At 41.4% G+C, this 23,102-nt stretch overlaps 2 protein-coding genes across 4 annotated transcripts; one reads left to right on the forward strand and one right to left on the reverse strand.

Moving 5' to 3' along the window:
• LOC109233464 (Werner syndrome ATP-dependent helicase homolog) lies at positions 14,235 to 14,962 on the forward strand. The gene has a single exon (XM_019399348.1). The coding sequence runs from the start codon at positions 14,276 to 14,278 to the stop codon at positions 14,960 to 14,962; it is 687 nt and encodes a 228-aa protein (XP_019254893.1). The 5' UTR covers positions 14,235 to 14,275.
• LOC109209102 (F-box/FBD/LRR-repeat protein At1g13570-like) lies at positions 18,286 to 22,948 on the reverse strand. 3 transcript variants are annotated; one of them, XM_019372379.1, is made up of 6 exons: positions 22,681 to 22,948; positions 20,869 to 21,726; positions 20,621 to 20,785; positions 20,356 to 20,523; positions 19,544 to 19,596; positions 18,286 to 18,557 (listed from the first exon to the last, which is right to left on the reverse strand). In XM_019372379.1, the coding sequence occupies exons 2-5, from the start codon at positions 21,700 to 21,702 to the stop codon at positions 19,585 to 19,587; spliced, it is 1,179 nt and encodes a 392-aa protein (XP_019227924.1). In that variant the 5' UTR covers positions 21,703 to 21,726; positions 22,681 to 22,948; the 3' UTR covers positions 18,286 to 18,557; positions 19,544 to 19,584. The 3 variants fall into 3 exon arrangements, with proteins under 3 accessions (XP_019227924.1, XP_019227992.1, XP_019227860.1); XM_019372447.1 differs by lacking the exons at positions 18,286 to 18,557; positions 19,544 to 19,596 and having other exon boundaries at positions 19,615 to 20,498; XM_019372315.1 differs by lacking the exons at positions 18,286 to 18,557; positions 19,544 to 19,596 and having other exon boundaries at positions 19,615 to 20,523.

The raw sequence follows: 23,102 nt of genomic DNA on the forward strand, positions 1-23,102 counted from the left end.
TTGACTCCTTTGCTCGCAGCAATCTTTTAGCTTTCTCGCTTCTTCCTCAAAGTTCCTTCCTCCTCTTTTTGTGAGTTAAAGATGACAAGAACTTCTTCTCACGATAATCTTCCGGCTACCTCTCCGGCGGCCGGGGACCCTGCTCCAGCAGATGGAGACGTAGACCCGATGGAGTGCGAAGATGTTCCTTCAGTAGAGGAAATTTTATCCCGCCCGGGGAAGGCAGTGGTGGATTTCAGCGCCGATGGCGGTGCGGAGCAGGTAAATATTCCTCCCCTTATAGGGGAGATCGGAATAGCGGATTTAAGGGCACGATGTGGTATTCCTGGTTATGTCGAGATGGTACCGGCAAAGAGAGAAGATAAGGTCCAGATCGACTGTCCCGGGTTCTGCTCGTTCTATGCTTACTACTTCCTAGTGGGGTACACACTTCCGCTTCCAATGTTGGTGATCGACTTCTGCCGCGATTATGAGGTGTGTCCTGCCCAACTCTCTCCTTACCTGTACAAGCAATTCCTCATGTTTATCAAGTACGCGGAGCTAGCCGGTCGGGAGGTCACTCTGAGACACGTGCTCAGCCTGTTCGCTCCCCCAAAAAATTCGCGGCACTATGATCCACGCGCGTCCCCGAGGGTCGAAAGGTTTAGTGGTCAAGATGGACGACAGGACCAATCATCTTTTTTTTGATAACTTTTTCTATGTGCGGACCGAGCACCTTGTAGCGGATCCAACTGGGTTTCCAGAAGTATGGAATTTTGCCCGTAAGTCTTCGTCCTTGATTAGTGGATTACCAACTTTGGCCTCGCTTTCTTTATATCTCATGTTGTAAATATTGATCTATTTTGATGCTTTGCAGCCGAGAAGTTACCCCCGCCTCCGCTGGAGGGGATTCAAGAATGGGTCGAGGCCATTCTTCCCCATACAGCGGGAGTTCGCACATGGTCGACGTTTCATATGAGATTCGGACGTAGGCCTCTTGCAGGTGAGATAGCGCCCTTGTTTTCTACCTGTTCCTTTTGTTTCGATCTTGCCTTTCGAGTATTGCTTGTTGTGGCCAGGGAGAGCTCGCAGAGTCAGAGCTCCTCAGCTAGCTTTCCGCCGGCCGGCCGCGTCCGCTCGTATCAGTGCAGTACCTGCAGCCCGTCCTTTGTCGAGGGCGGCATCGGTAGAATCTGTGGCTTTGGCCGATCTGACCCGGACTATATCTCCGGAGGAGGGTCGATCTGGTACCGTCCGTCCTCAGAACGACCCGCCATCGACCAGGGAGGAAGAAGGGCCGTCGAAGAGACGGAGGGTAGGGTTTTTAGATGGTTCCTCCGACAGTGATCAACTTGGATTCACCCCCAGCAAACCTAGACGGAGGTGTCTTTACGGCATCTACCGCTGAGGGAGAGCGGGTGGTCGGAGCCGCTCCCACTAGTCAGAGCCAGAAAAATCCCGCTGCTGTAGCGACCCGATCAGGAGTTCCCGCTGCTGATGACGCAGGACATCTCGCTGTAGTAGAGAATCGAGCCCCTGATGCTGCCGTCGTGACCTCGAGTGTGCCGTTATCGTCCTCGGCGGGTCGCGTCACACCACCGGCGGCGGAGAGGGGAAAGAGTGTAATGGTCCATGAATACGAGTCCGAGTCTGATTTGGACCCTGATGATATTCGGATGTTCGAGGAGGGCATTACTCACTCGGTGGTTCGTGCGGAGGGGTCGAACCGTTTTGTCGAGATCCCGACTGACGTGAACCTATTGACTCAAGGAGGTAACTTGGTACCACAATTCAGCTTGCTGTGTTCTGAGGCCGAGAACGAGTCCCTGAGGAATGTTCCGGATATTGAAGTGATGGACAAGGTGGCCGTGATGGGCTTGCGGGTATGTTATATCTAACTTCGATTTATTTCTCCTTTGTTGTAGAATGAGCATTAGTTTGACTGCTTTCTTGTTTTGCAGACGTACATGTTGGAGGTAGAGAATATTCGCAGGGCCAATGTCCGGTCGAGGATCTTCTTGCAGATGCTGGGAAAGTATCGTCGCTATCGCGAGAGATGCCGCGAGTTGCATGAACGGTTAAGGAATGAACCCCGCAACCGGGCTTTGGGCGAGGAATTGGAGAAGAGGGAACAGGAGCTAGTGCAGGCGCTCCGCAGCAGGAGTGAACTTGAAGAGCAAATCCGCCTCAAGGACGAGGAACTCGAGGTGAGCAAAGGGGTCGCTGCGGAATGTGAGCACCTGCAGGGCGAGTTACGAGCAACGCAGTTGGAACTGGAGCAGAGCCAGGCCAGAGCCGCGGAGGTGGATGCTGAATGGAGAGGGAAACTGACTGCACTGGAAAGTAAGGTCACTGATTTGGAGCGCATGGAGAGGTAAGCGTTGGACGCTTTGACGAGGGCAGCGGCCTTAGAGGCGGCAGTTCGTGTTCATGAGTCCGAGCGAGAGTCGAAGAGGGCTACTGCGGCCCTTAGGGAGGAGAGGCTCGAGGAGCGGATTAGTGCGATTGATCAGGAGGCCTTAGCCTTGTCGGATCGAGTTGCGGCCTTGGAGGAGGAGAATCGGCGGCTGAGGGTCCAGGCTGGACCGTCCCGTGCTGCTGTTCCCCGCCAGGCTCATGAACTCTGGGTCTACGCCGAAGCTCAACGTGACATTTTCAAGAACTTGTGGGAGGCGGGCACCGTGACTGAGGCAGCTTTCGAGGAGGCGCGCCAGAAGGCTCGTGAGGCTCGAGCCAACTGTGGGTATGATGTGGCGACACCCGAAGCTGATGGGGACGCCAGTAGTGATGATGATAGCGACGGTGTTGCCGCCGAGTGAGAGAAAATTGTGTTTTGTTGTTGTCCTTTTTTTTCGTATGCCGATGGGCGTTTGTTTGTTCCTTGTTGTCTTCTTCCCCTCTCCTTTCTTTTTTTTTAGTTGGCTGGCCTGGACCAGATGTAAGCGGCAATAGCCCGCATTTCTGGCTTCATGAATAAAGAATTCTTCTTCGCTTCTTGCTTTACATTTCAGTTCTCTGTTGATTTATGATCTAGTCGCGGGATGGGGGCTCGTCAGACGAGTCCCGGTTCCCCTTATGTGATGAAAGTTTCTGGTCGTGGGTTTCATTACGAACTTTTCGAGAGGATAGCTCGTCTCAGTTCGAGCGAGGTCGAACCTGTCGCTCCTTGATGGTATTCAGGCACAGCCTGAATCCCTGTTCGATCGAGGTCGAACTGTCAAACTTTGATGGCGAAGGCACATAGCCTAAGTCCTAGTTCGAGCGAGGTCGAACCGTCAAACTTTGATGGCGAATGCGCTTAGCCTGAGTTCCAGTTCGAGCGAGGTCAAACTATCAAACTTTGATGGCGAAGGCACTTAGCCTGAGTCCCAGTTCGAGCGAGGTCGAACTGTCAAACTTTGATGGCGAAGACNGGCCTACGCAGGCTTGTGCTTTGCTGTTGAATTGCACCGGGCCGTTTTTTTTTAGGCCCAAAACAATAAGAAAAAGTGCTGAAGTAAAAACTCCTTTAAATTATATTAGGAGTATAGGGAATTAATTCACAAATATAAAATTGGGTTTCGAATTAGGTAGCGGGTTCAAGCTAAAAGGGTCTTCCCTTTTGTTTGAATTCGGACTTGAATTCGAGGCCCGAATTTATAATTGTAAGTTAATTGGCCTTTTAGAGACAAATAATAAATAGAAAAATTGTAGTTGCTTTAGGACGGCCCTTAATAAAAAATGAGATGAGCCTTGCCGAACAAAAACCCAAAATTGCGGGGCCCTCATTAATCATCTATACAAAATTACTTAGAATTTGGGGCGTGCCGTTTAGCGAATTTTCGTGGCTTCCCGCAAAGTTAATAAGGCTCTAGCCACTTTAGGCACGTTTTTTTTTTAATAATGTTACTTTCCTAAACTCGGGTGCGCATTTCATGCAACCCAAATCCAAATCCCAAAACGCTGAATAAGAGGTGTTTAGGATCCGGGTGCATTTCATGTGACGTGATCCAAAAACACACTCTTAAACGGCGTTCACTTTCGTAAAAACAAAATAAACTAAAAGTGGTAAATAATCTTAAAATTGCACTATAGGTTTAAATATGTATAAAAACCAGATTTTAGCCATTTATGATAATTTAAGCGACCGTGCTAGAACCACGGGATCCGGGGGTGCCTAACACCTTCCCTCGGGTCAACAGAATTCCTTACACAGAATTTCTGGTTCGCAGACTCCAATTGGGAAGTCGAAATTTTCCTCGATTTGGGATTTAAATTAAATCGGTGACTTGGGACACCAAAAGCCAATCCTATCCCAAGTGGCGACTCTAAAAATAAATAAATGATCCCATTTCGAATAATGTCACTTTAAATGGAAAAACTCCCTTATACATTTACCCTTCGGGGTAGGTGTGTAAAAAAGGAGGTGTGACATTGGTGCCCTTTTCCTGTAACGTTTCTCTTCACTTATACTCGACTCCATTTTATGCAGGCCTCGGGGATGTTGCTGAAATGAGGCCGGCCCCACCTGGAAAAGAGGTGGCTCCCAAATTGGCCAAGGACAAGAAAAGGAAAAGGGCCTCACCTCCGATACCCCGAGGCCTAAGAAGAGTAAGGCTCGTAGGATGAATCCGCTGCTCTACCTACTAACGTAGCCCAAAGGCTACAAGATGAAGAAGATGATGGGGAAGATGTTGGTTACGAGCTGGTGCCTCGAAAGAGGGGGAGCGTCGAAGCTTCAATAGCGGCTGGGCCAGTGATGGCCGAGAAGACTCACCCTCGGACCGAGGAGATCTCGGAAGGTACTCCGAGCAAAGTCCCCAAGCCATCGGGGGTAAAAGATACTTCCTGCCGTGATAAACAAACGGAAAGTGTGCCCGAAGGGTCCGGTAGTAGGGCTCTTCAAAAAGGAGTGAGTGCCCCAAGTGACTTGCTTGGGGCAATCACTATTGATGATTTGCCAATCGGCCCTGAATTTTCTGAAGGGCAATTTCGGGAGGCTCGATTCATGGAGACCCCCGATGTGGGAATGACCCATGACGGGGAAGACATAATACGTTGCTGCCTTGCGGGGGTCGATGATGTTTCTGACCTAGATGCAACGATGGTTTTTGACGAGTCCCATCGTCTCCTGAACCAGGTAAACTTCATTCCCCGTTATTACGTTTGTTTTTATTTCCTTCTTGCTGATTTCTTTCCTTTCTCCATAGGCTGTGGTGCTTTATCGGGAAGCGTTCACCAAGTCCCAAGCCGAGCTGAACCGGTGTGAGGCTGATCTCAAGAAGCTTAGCGAGGAGAGAGATGCCCTTAAATGCCTCTATGTGAAGAAAGAAGAGGAGATCAGGGACCTCCGAGCAGAGGCTCGTAAGGAAGAGGACGAGCTAGATGAGCAGGTAACTATCCTTTTGAAAGAGTACGGTATCGAGTCAACTGTGGAGGCTAATACTTCAATATCTCAGTTACAGCAAAAGCTGGAGAGGATCGAGCTGCTCCGAGGGGAAGTCGATCAGATCAAAGCCGACTGCGAACAGTGGAAGGAAAATATAGACCGCCTTGCTGTGGAGAAAGAGGCTTCTATGGCCAAATTGTCATCGGGCGAGGTCCAACTTCGGGGCGTCAAATAGAAAAGTTTAGCCCAGGCCAAAAGGATCGAGGTGCTCGAGGCCGAGCTTGCTGAGGCCAAGGCGGAGGTTGGGAAGACGAAGATCATGGTTGACAAGTCCATAGCCGTGTATTTGGCCGATGCCGAGGCTGCTCAGACGCAGCTAAGGGAGGCTTCCGATCGAGAGCGATAGAGCAATGACTTGGCGAAGTGCCAATCCTGGAGGGAGAACCTCGAGGAAATCCATGCTCGAGGTTTTGACCTCTCTAAAGAGATAGGTCAAGTTAAGGCTCTTGAAGCTGATGCCAGGTTGCTTGTCTCCTCCGAAGATGATTACAACAATGAAGGCAGCCAAGACGGGTCTGATAACGATGAGGGGCCCGAAGGAGAAGCTGCCGCTGAGGGAGAAACCAGCCCCGTGCATAGTTAGGATTTTATTTTTCTTTTTCTTTTTTGTAAGACCTCTGTCGGTCTCTTGTACATATCCTTCTTCATCTATATATAAAGGAAAGTTTCTCTTGAATGCTTTCTCAATCTTTATCTACAAACATGTTTTTTTCCTTGTAAAAATTTTAGCACAATCTTATGCTTTGAATGGTGCGTTCGAGATTTTGGTCTTGGGTGGTTTCCTCGAAGTCACCGCAGTCGAGTTTGAATAAGGTTCGAACTTGAGGCATCGGCTCTTTATGCTTTGTGTCGAATAATGATGATTCCCCGAGCCATAGTCAAGTCATTTTTTGTTTGGGCTCGGAATAGTCGAACCCTTAGGTTTGGATGGAGTGAGAACAAGATCTCAAACTCTAAGTGTATTGGCCCTTAGGCTCTTTAGATTGGGCCGATATGGCCTCTAAAAGATGGCTATTATTCCCTCTTTCGGCTTAAAATACTTAGTAAAATATTCTTTATGCCTTAGCATGTATTTTTCACCCATTAGGTTTTTGAGGATTCGATGTCGATTAAAACCCCTCTGCTTTTTGTGCCTTAGCACGTTTGTGTTAAGATAATTTGATACCTCTTAAGGTTTTTTGAGGGCTGATTTTATCGAAGCACTTTTGATTATTTGTCGAGGGTAGCCTTTTTTAACCGGTTTTTCAAAGAATTTGAAGGCTTATTGTGATTGCGGGATTCGGATGTCTCTAAGCCGCATTAATTTGGCCGTAACCTTTGGGTATGCTTTTTGAGCTTATTTCCCAATAACACTTCTAACTTGTTCGAAGTGTTAGTCCCCGAGAATGACGGACTTGGCCTATAGATTGAGGTATGCCTCTTTGAGGTCTTATGAATTCGAGTTTAGATAACTCGAATATGTCGGTTGCCGATGACAGTCCTGAGTGTTAGAGGTATATTTCCGCTTGGCCCTTGAGCCATTTCTCACAAAATCATAGTTATGGAGCTCATATAGTAGAATTTTTTTGAGACACAAGATGTTTGATATAGAAAGAATGCTTCTTGAAATAATTTAATACATGCGTACATGTTTTTCCATCGGGGCTCGACTAATCTATATGGACACGGTTCATTCGACCGTTTGTCCCATTACAAAGTTTCCCTATGGAGACCTTTTTTTGACATGAAGTGCTTTTCTCGAAAATGCAACATCCTAGGGTGACGCCTCCCAGTAATCGAGGTTGATTGCAAAGAAGCCTTGGATACTGTTAAATTTTCCTCAAGTAGCACATAATTGTTGCCTTGTTAAAAACCTCGCTGGAAAACCCATTTGGGATAAAAACCGATCTAAGGGAAAAAGAGTGCAACGCGTGCTTTAAAACCTAAGGTCCTTGTGTTGAAGAGTTTTCTCGACATCTTCGATCGAACACCTGCAATAAGTTAGTATCAAATACAAATGAAAAGGGTGAAAGTCATACCTTAGCAATAATACCGTTTGAGGAGTGATACATTCCAATTGTTTGGAAATTGTTCGCCCTCCATCGTGCCAAGTTTGTAAGATCCCTTTCCGATGATACCGAGAACCCGATATGGTCCTTCCCAATTTGGGCCTAGTTTCCCTTCGTTTGGGTCTCAAGTGTTGAGGGTGGCTATCCTCGGAACTAAGTCCCCGATTCCGAAGTGGCGAAGGTTGGTTCTTCTATTATAATATCTCTCGATTCTTTGCTTTTTAGTAGCCATCCGAACGAGCGCAACTTTTCGTTTTCATCCAATAGCTCGAGACTAGTGTTCATACCCTCGTGATTTGATTCTTCCATTGTATGTCAAAATCTGGTGCTAGGTTCCCTGACTTCGACCGGAATCAAGGCCTCGGAGCCATATACTAAGGAGAACGGGGTCGCTCCTATACTGGACTTCGATGTTGTTCGATATGCCCAAAGGACTTCGGGTAACATTTCTCTCCACTTCCCCTTGGCGTCGTTCAACCTCTTTTTTAAGTTTTGAATGATAGTCTTGTTCGTCGATTCGGCCTATCCGTTCCCACTAGGATGATACGGCATTGATAATATCCTTTTTATTTTGTGGTCCTCGAGGAATTTCGTTACTTGCTGCCGATAAATTGTTTTCCTTTATCACACACTATTTCAGCGGGTATCCCAAATCGACATACGATGTGATCCCAGATGAAGTCTATAACCTCTTTCTCTTTTACTTTCTCGAACTCCTGTGCTTCAACCCATTTAGAGAAATAGTCATTCATAAATAAAATAAACTTAGCTTTACCTGGGGCCTTTGGCAGAGGACCGACGATATCCATCCCCCATTTCATGAATGGCCACGGGGATATGACCGAATGAAGTTGTTCTCTGCGCTCATGGATCATCGGTGCAAACCTTTGACATTTATCACATTTTCGAACAAACTCCCTAGTGTCTTTTTCCATGCTATCCCAGTAGTACCCTGCTCTAATGATTTCGTGAATCAACGACTCGGCGCCGGAGTGGTTCCCACAAGTGCCTTCATGGACCTCTCGTAAAACATAATCGGTGTCTCCTGGTCCTAAGCATACTGCCAATGGTCCATCGAATGTCCTTCTGTATAATTTTCCATCTTCATCCAATGTGAATCGAACAACTTTGGTTCGTAGGGCCCTCGACTCTTTAGGATCCGATGGGAGCTTTTCGTTCTTTAAGTACTCAATATATTTATTCCTCCAATCCCACGTTAAGCTTGTAGAGTTTATCTCGGCATGACCTTCCTCGATCACAGATCTCGAGAGTTGAATGACGGTCCCCGAGCTGATCTCATCTTCCTCGACCGATGACCCAGATTTGCAAGTGCATCGGCCTCACTGTTTTGTTCTCGAGGTAAATGCTGTAAAGTCCATTCCTTGAAATGGTGCAAAGTTACCTGCAGCTTGTCCAAATACCTTTGCATTCTAAACTCTCGAACTTCGAAGGTTTTGTTTACTTGGTTCACCACCAGTAAAGAGTCACACTTGGCTTCAATGACTTCCGCTCCCAAGATTTTAGCTAGCTCGAGACCTGCAATCATGGCCTCATACTCGGCCACATTGTTAGTCAACCTAGAAGTTTTGATAGACTGCCTTATAGTGCTTCCCGTGGGCGGCTTCAAAATGATGCCTAACCGGAACCCCCCCCCCCCCCCATATTCGAAGCATCGTCTGTGAAAAGGGTCCACACCCCCGATGATGTTCCTGATTTTAACAAAAGTTCTTTTTCAACTTAGGGTACGAGGGTTGGCGTAAAATCGGCCACGAAGTCCGCCAAAATTTGAGACTTGATGGCCGTTCGGGGTTGATACTCGATATCGTACCCACTGAGTTCGACGACCCATTTGGCCAATCGGACCGATAGTTCGGGCTTGTGCAAAATATTACGAAGTGGATATGTGGTTAACACGTATATGGGGTGACATTGAAAGTATGGTTTTAACTTTCTAAAGGCGCTTATCAATGCAAGTGCCAATTTCTCTAAGTGTGGATATCTAGTTTCTGCTTCTCCTAGGGTTCGACTCATATAATAAACGCGAAATTGCATACCTTGCTCTTCTCGAACTAGGACACCACTTACCGCGATTTCCGACACTGCCAAGTATAAGTAAAGTTTCTCATCTGCCTTTGGAGTGTGAAGTAGTGGTGGGCTCGACAGGTATCACTTTAGTTCCTCTAATGCCTGTTGGCATTCTCGGGTCCAGGTGAAATCGTTCTTCTTTTTGAGTAGAGAGAAAAATCTGTGACTTTGATCCGATGACCTCGAGATGAATCGGACTAATGCTGCTATCCGTCCAGTCAGCCTCTGCACGCTTTTACATTGTCCATGACGATGATGTCCTCGATGGCCTTGGTATTATCGGGGTTGATCTCGATCCCCCGATTCGACACCATGAAGCCCAAGAATTTGCCGAACTGACCCCGAAAGCACATTTCTCGGGGTTGAGCTTCAAGTTATATTTCCTCAAAATCCTGAACGTTTCCTGCAAATGAGCTAAATGGTCTTCTGCGCATAGAGACTTAACTAGCATGTCATGGATATAAACTTCCATTGACTTACCTATTTGTTCTTCGAACATTTTATTTACCAGGCATTGGTAAGTAGCTCCTGTATTTTTTAGCCCAAAGGGCATTACATTATAACAATATGTTCCATACTTGGTGATAAATGAAGTCTTTTCCTGGTCTTCCAAGTTCATTTGAATTTGATTGTACCCGGAATAGGCATCAAGAAAGGTAAGGATCTCGTGGCCAGCCGTGGCGTCGATCATGCGATCGATGTTAGGCAGTGGAAAAGAATATTCGGGGAATGCCTTGTTTAAATCTTTATAATCTACACACATTCTAAGTTTGTTCTTTTTTAGGGACTACGACTACGTTGGCTAACCATTCGGGATATTTTACCTCCCGAGTAGACCCTATTTTGAGAAGTTTAGTTACCTCATCCTTTATGAATGAGTGCTTTACCTTGGATTGGGGTCTTCGCTTTTGCTTCACTGGTTTGAACCTAGGGTCAAGGCTTAGCCGATGCGTTGTTATCTCCGGTGGGATCCCTGTCATGTCTAAATGGGACCAAGAAAAACAATCTATGTTATAAATAAGAAACTGAATAAGCTTTTTCCTGAGTTCGGGGGTTAATCCCGTTCCCAGGTATACCTTTCACTTGGGCAGGTACTCGATCAATATAACCTGTTCCAGCTCTTCGACCATTGATTTGGTGGCATCAAAATCTTCGGGAACAATAAAAGTTCGAGGAGTTAGAAAATCTTCTTCTTCTTCTTCTTCTATCCCCTGCTTTCTTGATTCGGTCGAGGCTGGTGGCTGTGATTGCTATTTGGCTTCCTGTTTACCTTTGATGCTCGACCTTTTCGAGGTTGATAGTGTTGAAATCACTATTACCTTATCGACCGCAAACATTTCCTTTGCGGCATTCTGCTCCCGTATACTGTTTTTACACCGTCCATCGTCGGGAATTTCATCATTTGGTAGAGAGTCAAGGGTACTGCCTTCATGTTGTGGATCCAAGGCCTCCCGAGTAGGGCATTATACCTCATGTCGCCCTCGATCACGTGGAATTTGGTATCTTAAATGGTTCCAGCCACGTTTACCGCTAAAATAATCTCTCCTTTAGTTGTTTCACTAGCCTGTTGAAGCCGTTTAAGACCCGAGCTGTGGGCACAATTTGATCTTGTAGGCCGAGTTGCTCCACGACCCTCAATCGGATGATATTCGTCGAGCTACCTAGGTCCACTAAAACACGCATAACTTGAACTTTATTTAATAAGATAGAAATTATAGAGCGTCGTTGTGTGGCTGAAAAATGCCTCCTGCTTCTTCGTCGTTGAATGATAAGGAGCCTTCGGGCACATAATCTCGGGTTTGTTTTCCCCTGGTGATTGATACCTTAGTGCGTTTGAATATGGGTCCCTGTGGAATGTCGACCCCACCGACGATCATATGAATGACATGCTGGGGTTCTTCCTGTTCATTTTCCCTGTTGGTGTCCCTTTCTCTGAAATGATTCTTAGCTCGATCGCTGAGGAAATCTCGAAGGTGGCCCTCGTTGAATAGACTTGCTTCTTCCTCTCTTAATTGCCTGCAATCCTCGGTCTTGTGGCATGCGTGCCATGATACTTGCACATCAGATTTGGGTTTCTTTGGGAAGGATCGATCTGTATGGGTCTAGCCCACCTAGTATCTTTGATCCTTTCGATTGCCGATATAATGCCCGATGCGTCGATGCTAAAGTTATATTCCGATAATCGAGGCGCCTCTATGGGATCCGCATGCTTATTAACCACTTTTGCTCATAAGTCCCCGAGAATTCTTTCCTCGATCACTTCTTCGATCATTCCGGGCGGAATTGCATCCTGAACCATTGTTCCTTCGATATGCGGTATATGGTTGATATCGTTCTCGGTTCGACCTTGGCTCACTATTGACGTCCTTCGGGGTTTTAGCTGCCGACCTGTTTGGATGTACTGAACTGGAAGGGGCTCCTAATTGGTCGTCCTCGACCCTGATCTTCGATTGATATCGATTGTGCACATCTGCCTAAGTTACAGCTGGATACTCGACCAAATTTTGTTTCAACTCTCGTGATGCTATCGAACTCCGCTCATTCAACCCTTGGGTGAAAGCTTGAACGGCCCAATCATCTGTGACCGATGGCAACTCCACGCGTTCCATTTGAAATCGAGATACGAACTCTCTCAGCATTTTGTTATCTCTTTGTCTTATCTTGAAAACGACCGATTTTCTCGTTGCGACCTTTATGGCCCCGGCGTGTGCCTTCATGAAAGAATCTGCTAACATGGCAAATGAGTCGATGGAATTTGGTGGCAGGTTGTGATACCAAATCATTGCTCCCTTTGACAAAGTTTCCCCAATTTTTCAACAAAACAGACTCGATCTCATCATATTTTAAGTCATTTCCCTTTATTCCGCACGTGTACGAAGTGATGTGTTCGTTAGGATCGGTGGTCCCGTTGTATTTAGGTATATCCGGCATACGGAACTTCTTAGGAATGGGCTTCGGAGCCGCACTCTGAGGAAAAGGCTTCTGCACGAACTTTTTCGAATCCAAACGCTTTAAGATCGGGGGTGCCATCGGTATCTGATCAACTCGGGAGTTGTATGTTTCCACTTTTTTATCATTATCTTCGATTTTCTTCTCTCCCGACTCAATTCTTTTGGTGAGCTCCTCGAGCATTTTCATTATTGCAGGGTCAGTCCTTGATTCGTTACCATTCGACCTTTCTGGCACTGGCTCGGTACGGCGAGTGATTTTTGGCTCGACCACACTTGGAGTCCTGTGTTGGTTTTGCAATTGAGCAATAGCGGCCTGCTGAGCCTGTACCATCTCGAATATTATTTGGAGGCTAACTCCCCCGTCTCTTCTGCCCTGTGTACCGTGGACACCAGATCGGCCTTCCTTGCGTACACTCCCTTCGGGGTCCGCACCTAGGTCCGCGTTTAGAGCGACGTGTGAACTGATATCGACTAGATTGGCAACCGGTGCTCCTCCGAGATTAGCCGGTGGCACCAGGCTCCTGAAACAATTACATTGTCGTTTTCCCCGTGAAATTCGAGACCATCACCACCATGTACGGGTGCATTTTGTGAGTTTGATATGTTTTAACCTGAGAGAAAAAATACTTGACAAGAACAAGTGTGAAATAACGTGTGTTATCAGAATCAACACTGAAACAATCACTATTATCCTTAGCCCCACGGTGGGCGCCAAACTGTTTACCGTAAAATTCGAGTAACAATTAAACTTATATTGTGGTTTTAAGGATATGTGATTTAATCCAATACCAATCGATAAACAAGTAATTAAATAGATAAATTAGAGAATAAAATAGATCAGACCGGTATGCAAGCCAAATCTCGTCCTCGACCTGTGGTAGTATCGACGTGTGATAATAGGGATAGCAAAATGATAAAGCAACTCTGATGAACAGTAAGTGAAATAGCAAGATAGTAATGAGTGTATATATTCTTCTCCGTGAATAATGATGCTTACAAATGAATGGGATCCCCCTTTATATATTAGGGGAGTCCTAAATAAGGTACGCTTTTAATTATAGTAGGAAATCATATTTGACAATTGATTAACCGTCGAGGACCAATGCATTCCGAAATCCACGTCGTGATCTTCGGTCCGTTACGGGTATCTCGCTCTTTCTGTTACTGAATTATACCGACATCATCTCGAAGTATGCCCTCTTCTGACCTCGGTGTGTGATATCGACCTCGATCTTGGAAAGGAACTTCGACCCCGAGCTCGACGTCCTGGTGTTCCGACGTGGTATCACTTTTTTCATCAGAGGGCGAATATACAACTACATAAGCTAAAAATTAAAATTTTATTATGACAGTACAATTAACTTTAATCATTTTCATATTACAGCTCAACACCTAATAAACATATAGTTAGTTCTAAAGTAGCATGATAATGAATAAGGTGTATAAACTTTAACCCAAGATTTAATACTTAACGAATAGGGCAAAATTCTAGTTTGCGCGGATATTTAAAGATTCTCCTCGATTTGACAGCTATTCAAAAATCGGTTTTTTAAGTTTAATGAAATAATTAGGAAACTCATTATTTAATTCTTGTTACAAACCAAATTCATCAAGGATTAGGAAGAAAAAATTTGGAAACTTCCAAAACGTTAATTTCCTTTCCCTTTCCGACGTTAATTAGGAAAACTCACTCTCTTATATTGATATATATACACACAACCCTTATTAATTCCATTCCATTCTACAAGTTATACTCCATATTAACAAAAGTTCTCTGTTTATCAATGGCTGAAGTGTACGGAGTTTCTTTCTACAGTGACCAAATAGAGGTTACTGTAACCAAGAATGCAGTCGCGGTTAATGACTGGATTTTGCATACTATTCATATTCATAGGCGAAGACTACACAAGCTCCTTATTGGTCTTGATATCGAGTGGCTCCCGTATTTCAATCCAAAAGACAAACAACCAGTTGCTCTTCTCCAACTTTGTGTAGGCCGACGTTGCCTTCTTTTTCAACTCCTACACAAAGATTCCATGCCCGGATACCTCGCACAATTTCTGAGTAACCCTAATTTTACATTCGTTGGTGTCGGGGTTGAAGGAGATGCTGAGAAGTTGATGTGTGATCACAGGCTTTTCGTGGCGAATACTGTGGATTTGAACCAACTTGCATTGTTGTATTATGGAGAATATGTGTATGGAAAGATGGGTTTGAAGAGAATGGCAAAAGCAGTACTTGGGAAAATAATGGAAAAGCCAAAGGATATTACTTTGAGTAAGTGGGATGCAGAGGATTTGTGCTATGAACAAGTTGAATATGGTGCTATTGATGCTTTTGTCTCGTTTGAGATTGGAAAAAAATTGTTTAATGAAATGGCAGAGAGAGAGAAGGAATTGAATTGCCATTATCAGCCATGGCAGTTGCTACAAGAAACACAGGGGATGTTTCAAAATCTTGCTCTGTTTTGAATCTGAAATAAAAAGTATACAATAGTAAACTTTGTACAAGTAGTTTATACATGTAATATGTATTGATTTTGATATTATGGATAGTAAGATAAATTTTGAGTTCAAACTGGCTTTGTGATTTTTTCTTTTCCCTTCACAAAAATCTTTAGAATCAGTCTACGAGCATTAACTCACACTCTCAAGGCATCACATAAGTTAAAAGAAACTAATATGACAACTAGAAAGCTAACTAATATGCAGTGTCGCAATTCATTGAATATCAGAAACAAAGATAACATATTTTCTTAACTTGCCACAGTTCACTTCTGCAGCGATATAACATACTTTAATTCAATATTTATCAAATGAGAGTTCCTTTCCTCAATAAATGAACAAATCAACTGTACAATGGGTGTTAGAAGGACAAAAAGAAAAAGAAAAAACAAGAAATAAAAACCTATACCTACAGGTAAACAGCTAAATAAGATGTTGCTTTCAACATACAACTGATCTTACCAAAAATAGGTAAATAAAAAGAGAGGTAAAAAAAAAAAAAAAAAAAAGGTATATTGAGGGTGTGAGAAAGGGGGGAGAGGAAAGGGTTTCCGGCTTCACTGCTTACCAATATAGTGAAGAGACTTTGATCAAGTAGGGAATTAAGGTTCATACTGATTTGATTAACAAATAGCAGCCCAAAATGTAACTTTATAATAAGACAACCAAAGTCGCATTTAATAGACCATTCAAGAATAGGCAAGAAAAGTAAAAACACGTAGAAATGACACGAGGTAACCACTCTAAAGGGCTGCTATTTAAGAATAAGCCAGTGCATCCTGAATTTCAGTTAAAAACGCTTAGCATTGACTGAAAAAGCAATTACACCTACAGTAAGGAAAAATGCAACACATTGTTGTTTAGTCATGTCCAATGTTAATAAGACCATATACACTAATGATTTCTGGCCATGCATGTCTAATGTTTTCTTCAAATCAGAAATGCCAGCTATGCAGCAAGTGGTGAAGTAAAATATTAGCAAACTTGCTATAGATGTTATTCTTCTTGTGAGTAGCAAGACTTGACAAACAAATTCTTTTCTTCCAATTTCATTTGGAATTCTTTAGCTTTAGCAAACCAAAAGAATAGGAACGTTAACTAAACCAGTACAAGTCATGCAGTAAACTTATAGTACTTCTCTTATCAATGGCAGCTCCCTGAAACTCACATTACGATACTAGTAAGTTTGACTGTCCGTTGAGAAATCTATAGACACTGTTGGCGGTGGCCGAAACTGGAGCAACTTCCTAGCTATATTCACGACTTGTTTTGCTTCAAGTTGTGGGTGCTCCAGGATGCTCATTGTCACAAGTGATGGCGAGCTAAAGATAACCTGCAGAATATGAAGTAATTTGACTTTAGGCAAGCTACCCACAAACAACCGTTACCTTTTCCAACTCTCCATAGATAAACAGAAACTTGTCTGGAGCCTTCTCTAAGGAGATTGATTTGATCATGAACCTATCAATAGCCTTGACGTACAACTCCTTAAGATTAGGACCACTGATAATAAAATGATGAATGTCAAAGCACCACGACAGCACAAGCCTTCTAAGAAGGGGGCAGCTCAAAATAAAACTTACTCCTACGTTATTCTTAGATCCACCGAAATCATTGGAAACCCCATTGTCAACTTGAATGTTTACAAAAGAATCTCCCTCGGAGATAGAGAGACTATTTCTAATATATAGACCCTCGGCTCAGGAAAGCATAAGCACCATATTAATTAAAAGAAAAACAAGAAAAATCAAGAAAAGAGATGGTCAATCTCCTTTTAATATCAACGGATTGCACTCTTTACACCAAGATCCCTTTCATAAATATCTTACACACAAAATCAGTCCATAGCAGCTTCACTGCTTTGGCTATATTTAACATTAAAACAATAAACTGCAATTTGTATTTGCTTATTAATTGAGTTGAACAATCCAGTCACACGTAAACATTTAAAAGTTCATTTCAACATAATCATAGAATTTATAGCTGGAGTCGAACGTCAATGGCAATTACTAAACACATGCACGTACACAAGAAGATAAGAGTCTTTGCTACAGAGATTAAAACTAATCCAAATTAAAGTGAAAAAGATGATTAAGAGAAAAGAACATAATGCACTAGATGAATGAAGTAGTACTAATTAACTAGGGTGAAAACTTACTTACACCGAGCATTTACACCAAACCAGTACACATAGAGTTCTCTCATGTTCACAATTTATTAAATCACTTAGTCATGGTAAGTCGAATTGATTTAGTATAAATACCAGATTTACCATAAACTAGTAATGCAACATAAAAACTTTAAATACAAAAAACTCCGAAAATATAATGAAAAGAAACGGTTACAGAGTAAAGGATTAAAAGAGAATATATGTGAATGCTAACATGATCAGTATACAAAAATATAATTCGTCTTTTAGATAAAGCTATTTTATTGAGATTATATTTCACATTAAAAGATGACTATTTTTCAACTACTTTACAAATACTTGCTAATATATTACAATTTTTACAAAGTGGCCAGCCCGTACTATTTTTTCTATTTATACAGGTAAAAAGCATGTTTGGTTCGGGTAAAACCCGTATTAACACATGGATTGAGGGAGTAACGAAATCATCAAATTGTGCAAAAGCCATTTTTCCAAAGTACATAAATCTTTGTAATCAAGAAATTTCAGTAAAATTCAATGTAGACATATGAATTTTTTAGGAGTATTATCACTTTTTCTGCGCGTCAGAAACTATTTATATTTGGTAGCCGAATTTTTTTTTTATAAAATTTATATAATTTTTGTATATAACATACAAAATATATATATATATACAGCAACATGCCCAGTAAAAAATGTGTGTGTGTGTATATATATTTGGCTATTACTTTGAGAGCGACTATACAATATTATTTTCCAATTTTTATGGAATTAAGGTCCACAATAAATTTGGTTGCGAAATTCAAGAAATACTAAACTTAAATCAAGGTTAATTATCTGAGTCCAGCATGAATTTATTTGGGCTAGTCCACTTAGTTGAACTCTACTAGATCAGAGTTTAAATGACTATTAATCCATCTTAAATATCATGCCATTGCCACATATGAAATTACGTGGCACCAAGTTAAAAGAAGAAGCCAATATAGTCAGTCATGCCTCATGACATGCAAGTAAAATGAAGGCCTAAAATGAACTTGCAAAATACAAGCTTGTCAAGTGTATAATTAATGACAGTCTTTGACCAACCAAATGAAAACTTATCAGATTGATTTGTTACTTGAACAGACTAATCAAATCAAAGGTAATTTTTTTGGCTTTATCATTATTCTTTTATTCTGCCACTATAAATAGGAAGCTCTTATAAGGCAAAAAGGAAATCAAAAATACATCAAGCAAGCGGAAGGAAAGCTAGAGAAACTATGAATAAACCATTCAAAGTCTTCCTTTACATCTATGATCTTCATCCATGACCAAATTCAAAGGTAAAGCTCAAATCATGATTCCAAGCAATCGATTTTAAATCTTCCGTTCGTGATATCTAAATTTCAAATCCAGGCAATCATCAGATTGTACCTGAAGCAAACCAAATCTATGATCAAGCTCGTGAATCAAATCCAAAATCCATCAAGTTCTTGTTATACACATGTGCGCTTATCTACAATAATTAACTTGTTTGGTTCTTGATGAGAAGCTGTACTACTACTACTACTTGATAGCCTCAGATTACTAAAAGAGATAAATTTTCATGATATGTTTTAGTTACCATACTGAACCCAATGAATTGGTTATTCTGATTATTTCCCCTGCTCTTTGACTATGAAAGCAAATGCTTACAGTTACAGCCACTATCCCCGAGACCTTGCTCTTAAATTGAAGTCTTAGGGGTCATTTAGTAGGGTGCATAAGAATAATGCTGAAAAGGGTGTATTATTAATGCTGGTATTAGTTATGCTGACATATTTCTTATCCGTTGTTTGGTTTGATTGATGTATTAAAGCATTGCACAATTTCTAAAAGAATTATTTGTTTACAAAAATGCCCTCAAAACCAGTCCATCACTCTAACTTTTTAAAAGAAACATATGTTGAGATATATTTTTATATGAAAAGGTTTTTAAAAAAATTATTTGATTTGTCTACCTATATTGTAATATTGAACTAAATATTTATTTATAAAAAAGGAAATATGCTAAGTATTTATTTATTTACTAGAGATATAATTTTATTTCTCACTATTTGGATTATTTTAAACTTGCATTAATATGATAACTAGCATATTTTAATCAAGCATAAATTTTGAAGGACAATTTTGTCTTTAACTAAGCTAATGCATGCATTAAAACCTATTGCATTGCTAATACCATGGTTTTCTATGCATTAGTTATACGTAGGATAATACCAAACAGGATGGATAGCTAATGCTTGCATAACTAATGCATAGGTTCAAAATATCTACCAAACAAGGTATTATTAATACACAAAGCTAATGCATGCATTATTTTATCTAATGCTATCCTACCAAACGACCCCTTAATTGATAAATGAAAAGCATATAAGTACCTTGAAGATCGTCATGTAAAAAATACTTTTCCTGGAACACTTCATTGTATCAACTACAGATGAAATGTGAGATTATATCAAATACCATAGTGAATTAAAGAAAAAGTAAAATAGCAAGTGCTACCCTTTACCTTGTATCAATTCTCCATGGCTCTACTACCTTACAGAGATATAATACTTAAGAGAATGCTTTAACTTTGCCATTAATAGGAATATCACCAAGTAGAAAATTAACACACAGCAACCCACAATCTAACTCTAAAGTAAAGGACAGTCCGGTGCACTAAGCTCCCGCTATGCACAGGGTCCAGAGAAAGGCCGGACCACAAGGGATTGTATGCAATCTTACCCTGTATTTCTGCAAGAGGCTATTTCCACGGCTCGAACCCGTTACCTCCTGGTCACATGGCAACAACTTTACCAGTTATGCCAAGGCTCCCCTTCAATCTAACTCTGAAGTATGAAATAAAAATTAACGACCTATGATATCAATTTGTGAAGTTAATCCAAGAACCCAATGACAAATGACGCGAGACTAGTCAAATCATCCACCCTGATTCACATATATCTTCCAAAAACTGATGTTTAGAGTTACTATCTATTTGCTTTATCTTCAAAAATACTTGAGCCAATGATTATAGTTTGATTAAAGGCTCCTGAAGATCAATAAACAGGATCGCAATCATGCACTAGTGTTCGATAATGACTACTGCTTTAGGTGATGCACGCTGAAATTTTGTTAACTCAGCCGCGAATATTTTGACACTTGCAGATTCTTTGACAGGCATGTAGAGCTTGATTAGCATTCTCACCAGCACTGGAGACTTGGCTAACAGAAGCTTGATAAGCAACATCTCAATGATTGAGCAATTAGTAAGTTCTAGCTTAACTTCTCTGAGGTGATTAAATGTTGCATCCGAGGAAAGTTCCACTTCAATCTCCTCTAGATCTAGAGCTGCTATATCATCCGTACAGTAAGCCTCAAAAGAAATATTAACCAAACTTAATTCTCTGCACTTATTGATGATTTAAAGAGTATGCAAATAAGAAAGCCACAACATAAGAAAGAGAGAGTACCTGAATTTCCATATATTGTAAATATTGGAAGCTTCTTATCAAGCAAAGAGCACATGAAACCTCAGCAGAATCATACAAATCAAGATTTGATATGTCAAGCTGTTTGACACAGTTAAGATTAAAGGGAAGTCTTGTTGGTACTTTACCTGCATTTGCCGCAAAGAACTAGGAAGAGAATATACAAAAATTAGCATATAACATGAAGTCCTAAAGATTGAAAATCGCTGAAGTCAGAAATCAACATTTACCATGTTATTCAAGAGGAGATGCTCGAGAGCAGAAAAAGACTCGAAAAACTTCACAAAATCCCAATTTTCTGCCACTAAAATATCTCCATTCTCTGTAAGTGAAAGTTTTGCCAGAAGAGGAACTTTCTTTAAGAAGATAGAGCTTAAACTGCCTGCGAAGTCAAATGACTTCAACACGGGAGCATTAATTTCAATGACGTCATTATAAGAAACTACAATATCCAAGGCCAAATGCTCGAGCAACAAGCATTGAGAGATTAAACTTTCAAGCAACTTGGACGAAATTGTATCGTCAGATAGGTTCAAAGATAGTTCCAAGCTAATTAACCTATCAAATCCTGTGAAGGCTGGTGGAGGAAGTATTTGACAATTCTGGAGAGTCAGATGCCTCAACTGCAAACATTTGAAAAATGAAGAAGGCAATTTGTACGGATCACCACAGAATGGAAGTCTAAGAACGAGATGTTGAATGCCATTTCTAGAGAGGAAATATATCAAGTCATCAATCTTAGGACAACTTCTCGAACCACTAACGCAAAGGACAAACTTTGTAATTGGTCCCGCACGAAGTTTCAAGATGTGGGAGATAATCTTGGTAATTTTACTTGTGCAGAGTATTACTTTATTTTTAGTTGTCCAAACAGCATCATCAAGCGTCAATTCTGGAAGTCGGCACCATTTATATCTCCATCCGTTTGATAAGATGCTAGTCCTCACAGCATCTCTAAAAGGCAAATACATCAAAATGGCATCAATTACATTCTCCGGAAGGTTTCTAAGTACATCCACATGTAAAGTTAGAGAACGATGCTCTTTGGCCTTAGGATGCATCATATAACAGTATTAGCCAATAAGTCCCTATAGAAGACCAAAAAAGAAAGAATACCAAGGTAAGATATTTTCAAGTAGCGGTGGCAAAATGAATTAAAAACAGTTATCCATTTATATTATTCATTAAAAAATGAGTTGGATAATGAACTTTATAGAAACGAGTCAAATATGGTAAGAACTATATTATCCACTTAGAAAATGAATAATCAATGGTTTTAACTTTTACATTTGTAAAGACTCAAATTGGAGCTTGCTCAAGCTTGGGAGACTAAGAAATCTCCCAAAAATGATCATATTCAAGAAGCAATGGATATCAATATTATATGTCGATCAAGGGCAGATTTAGAGGGGCAGACGGGAGTTCACCCGACCCCCCTTCGCGGGAATATTACATTGTGCATATAAGGTAAAATTTATTTTGTATCTCTATATATTATATTTTGAATCCTCTTAACACAGCCCAAAAGCGTAACTTAGTTGTCAAGGAGGTTCAAAATCTTTGTAAGGTAATTATTTCAATTCCCACCGGTCATAATCTCTTTTATTTTGAACCCCTTTAGTGTTAATCCTGCTTCTGCCACTGCCAACGGTTAACCCATTTTCTATCCATATTAATCACGGTTAGGGTCGGACAATTTATCCGTTATTACATTATTCATTTTCGACCCGCCCACATCTGCCCGACTCGCCCGTTTGCCACCCCTATTTCCAAGCAACGGTAAAACCGAAAGAAGAGAAGAAACGTTGCATTCTAGCTAGTTGAACCACTCATATATGTCTCTCCTCTTAACACCTAAACGAATTGTCAGTAAAATCTTAAATTTAAAAGGGAAACTGAAAACAACAAAAACAGGACATATATTTCATTTCATAGGTAATAAGCCTTATAAACTGCTGACATCTACAGCAACAAGAGTAGAAGAAAAAACAATACTCTTCAAAACACAAAAATCAGCTAAGCTGGAAAACATGTGCACATACCAAGATTCTTGAATTTGTACGTGTGTTCAAGTTTTGACCCCTCTTCTACTCCTTTGCTCCTCCTTCTCTGTATCTTACTGACTTATGCTTTTTTCTTTAACTCTGCAGCTGTGATAAGTAAAGTTTCAAGTTGAAGTTTCAGATGTTTGAAAGGGCAGAGGTGATATGACATTGACAGAGAGAGGGAAAGAGGAGAGCGAGAAGGCCGGCCTTGATGTGAAAAGTTGGTTTTTGCAGGAAAAAGAATTGTTCTATTGAGCCAAATATTGAAATTCCTTTTATGACTCAAAATAATGATTGCCTTTGCAGGGATTAGTACTACTCCTGTCCATAATAAATTATTTTTGACTTTTTTTTATTGGTTTAAAATAAGTGATTTTTATAAATTTCAACAATGAATTAATTATTTTTTTCTTATATTA

This window comes from Nicotiana attenuata, chromosome 1, assembly GCF_001879085.1.
Source record: "Nicotiana attenuata strain UT chromosome 1, NIATTr2, whole genome shotgun sequence".
Classification (NCBI taxonomy): domain Eukaryota; kingdom Viridiplantae; phylum Streptophyta; class Magnoliopsida; order Solanales; family Solanaceae; genus Nicotiana; species Nicotiana attenuata.

Excerpts from the sequence above, each read along its gene's own strand:
- LOC109209102 (XM_019372315.1), bottom strand. The coding sequence starts at position 21,702 with ATGATGCATCCTAAGGCCAAAGAGCATCGTTCTCTAACTTTACATGTG. Across the intron at positions 20,786-20,868 it reads ATCTCCTCTTGAATAACATG|TTCTTTGCGGCAAATGCAGG; the intron begins GTAAATGTTGAT and ends TTCTCTTCCTAG. Across the intron at positions 20,524-20,620 it reads TACAATATATGGAAATTCAG|GCTTACTGTACGGATGATAT; the intron begins GTACTCTCTCTT and ends ATTTCTTTTGAG.
- LOC109233464 (XM_019399348.1), top strand. The coding sequence starts at position 14,276 with ATGGCTGAAGTGTACGGAGTTTCTTTCTACAGTGACCAAATAGAGGTT.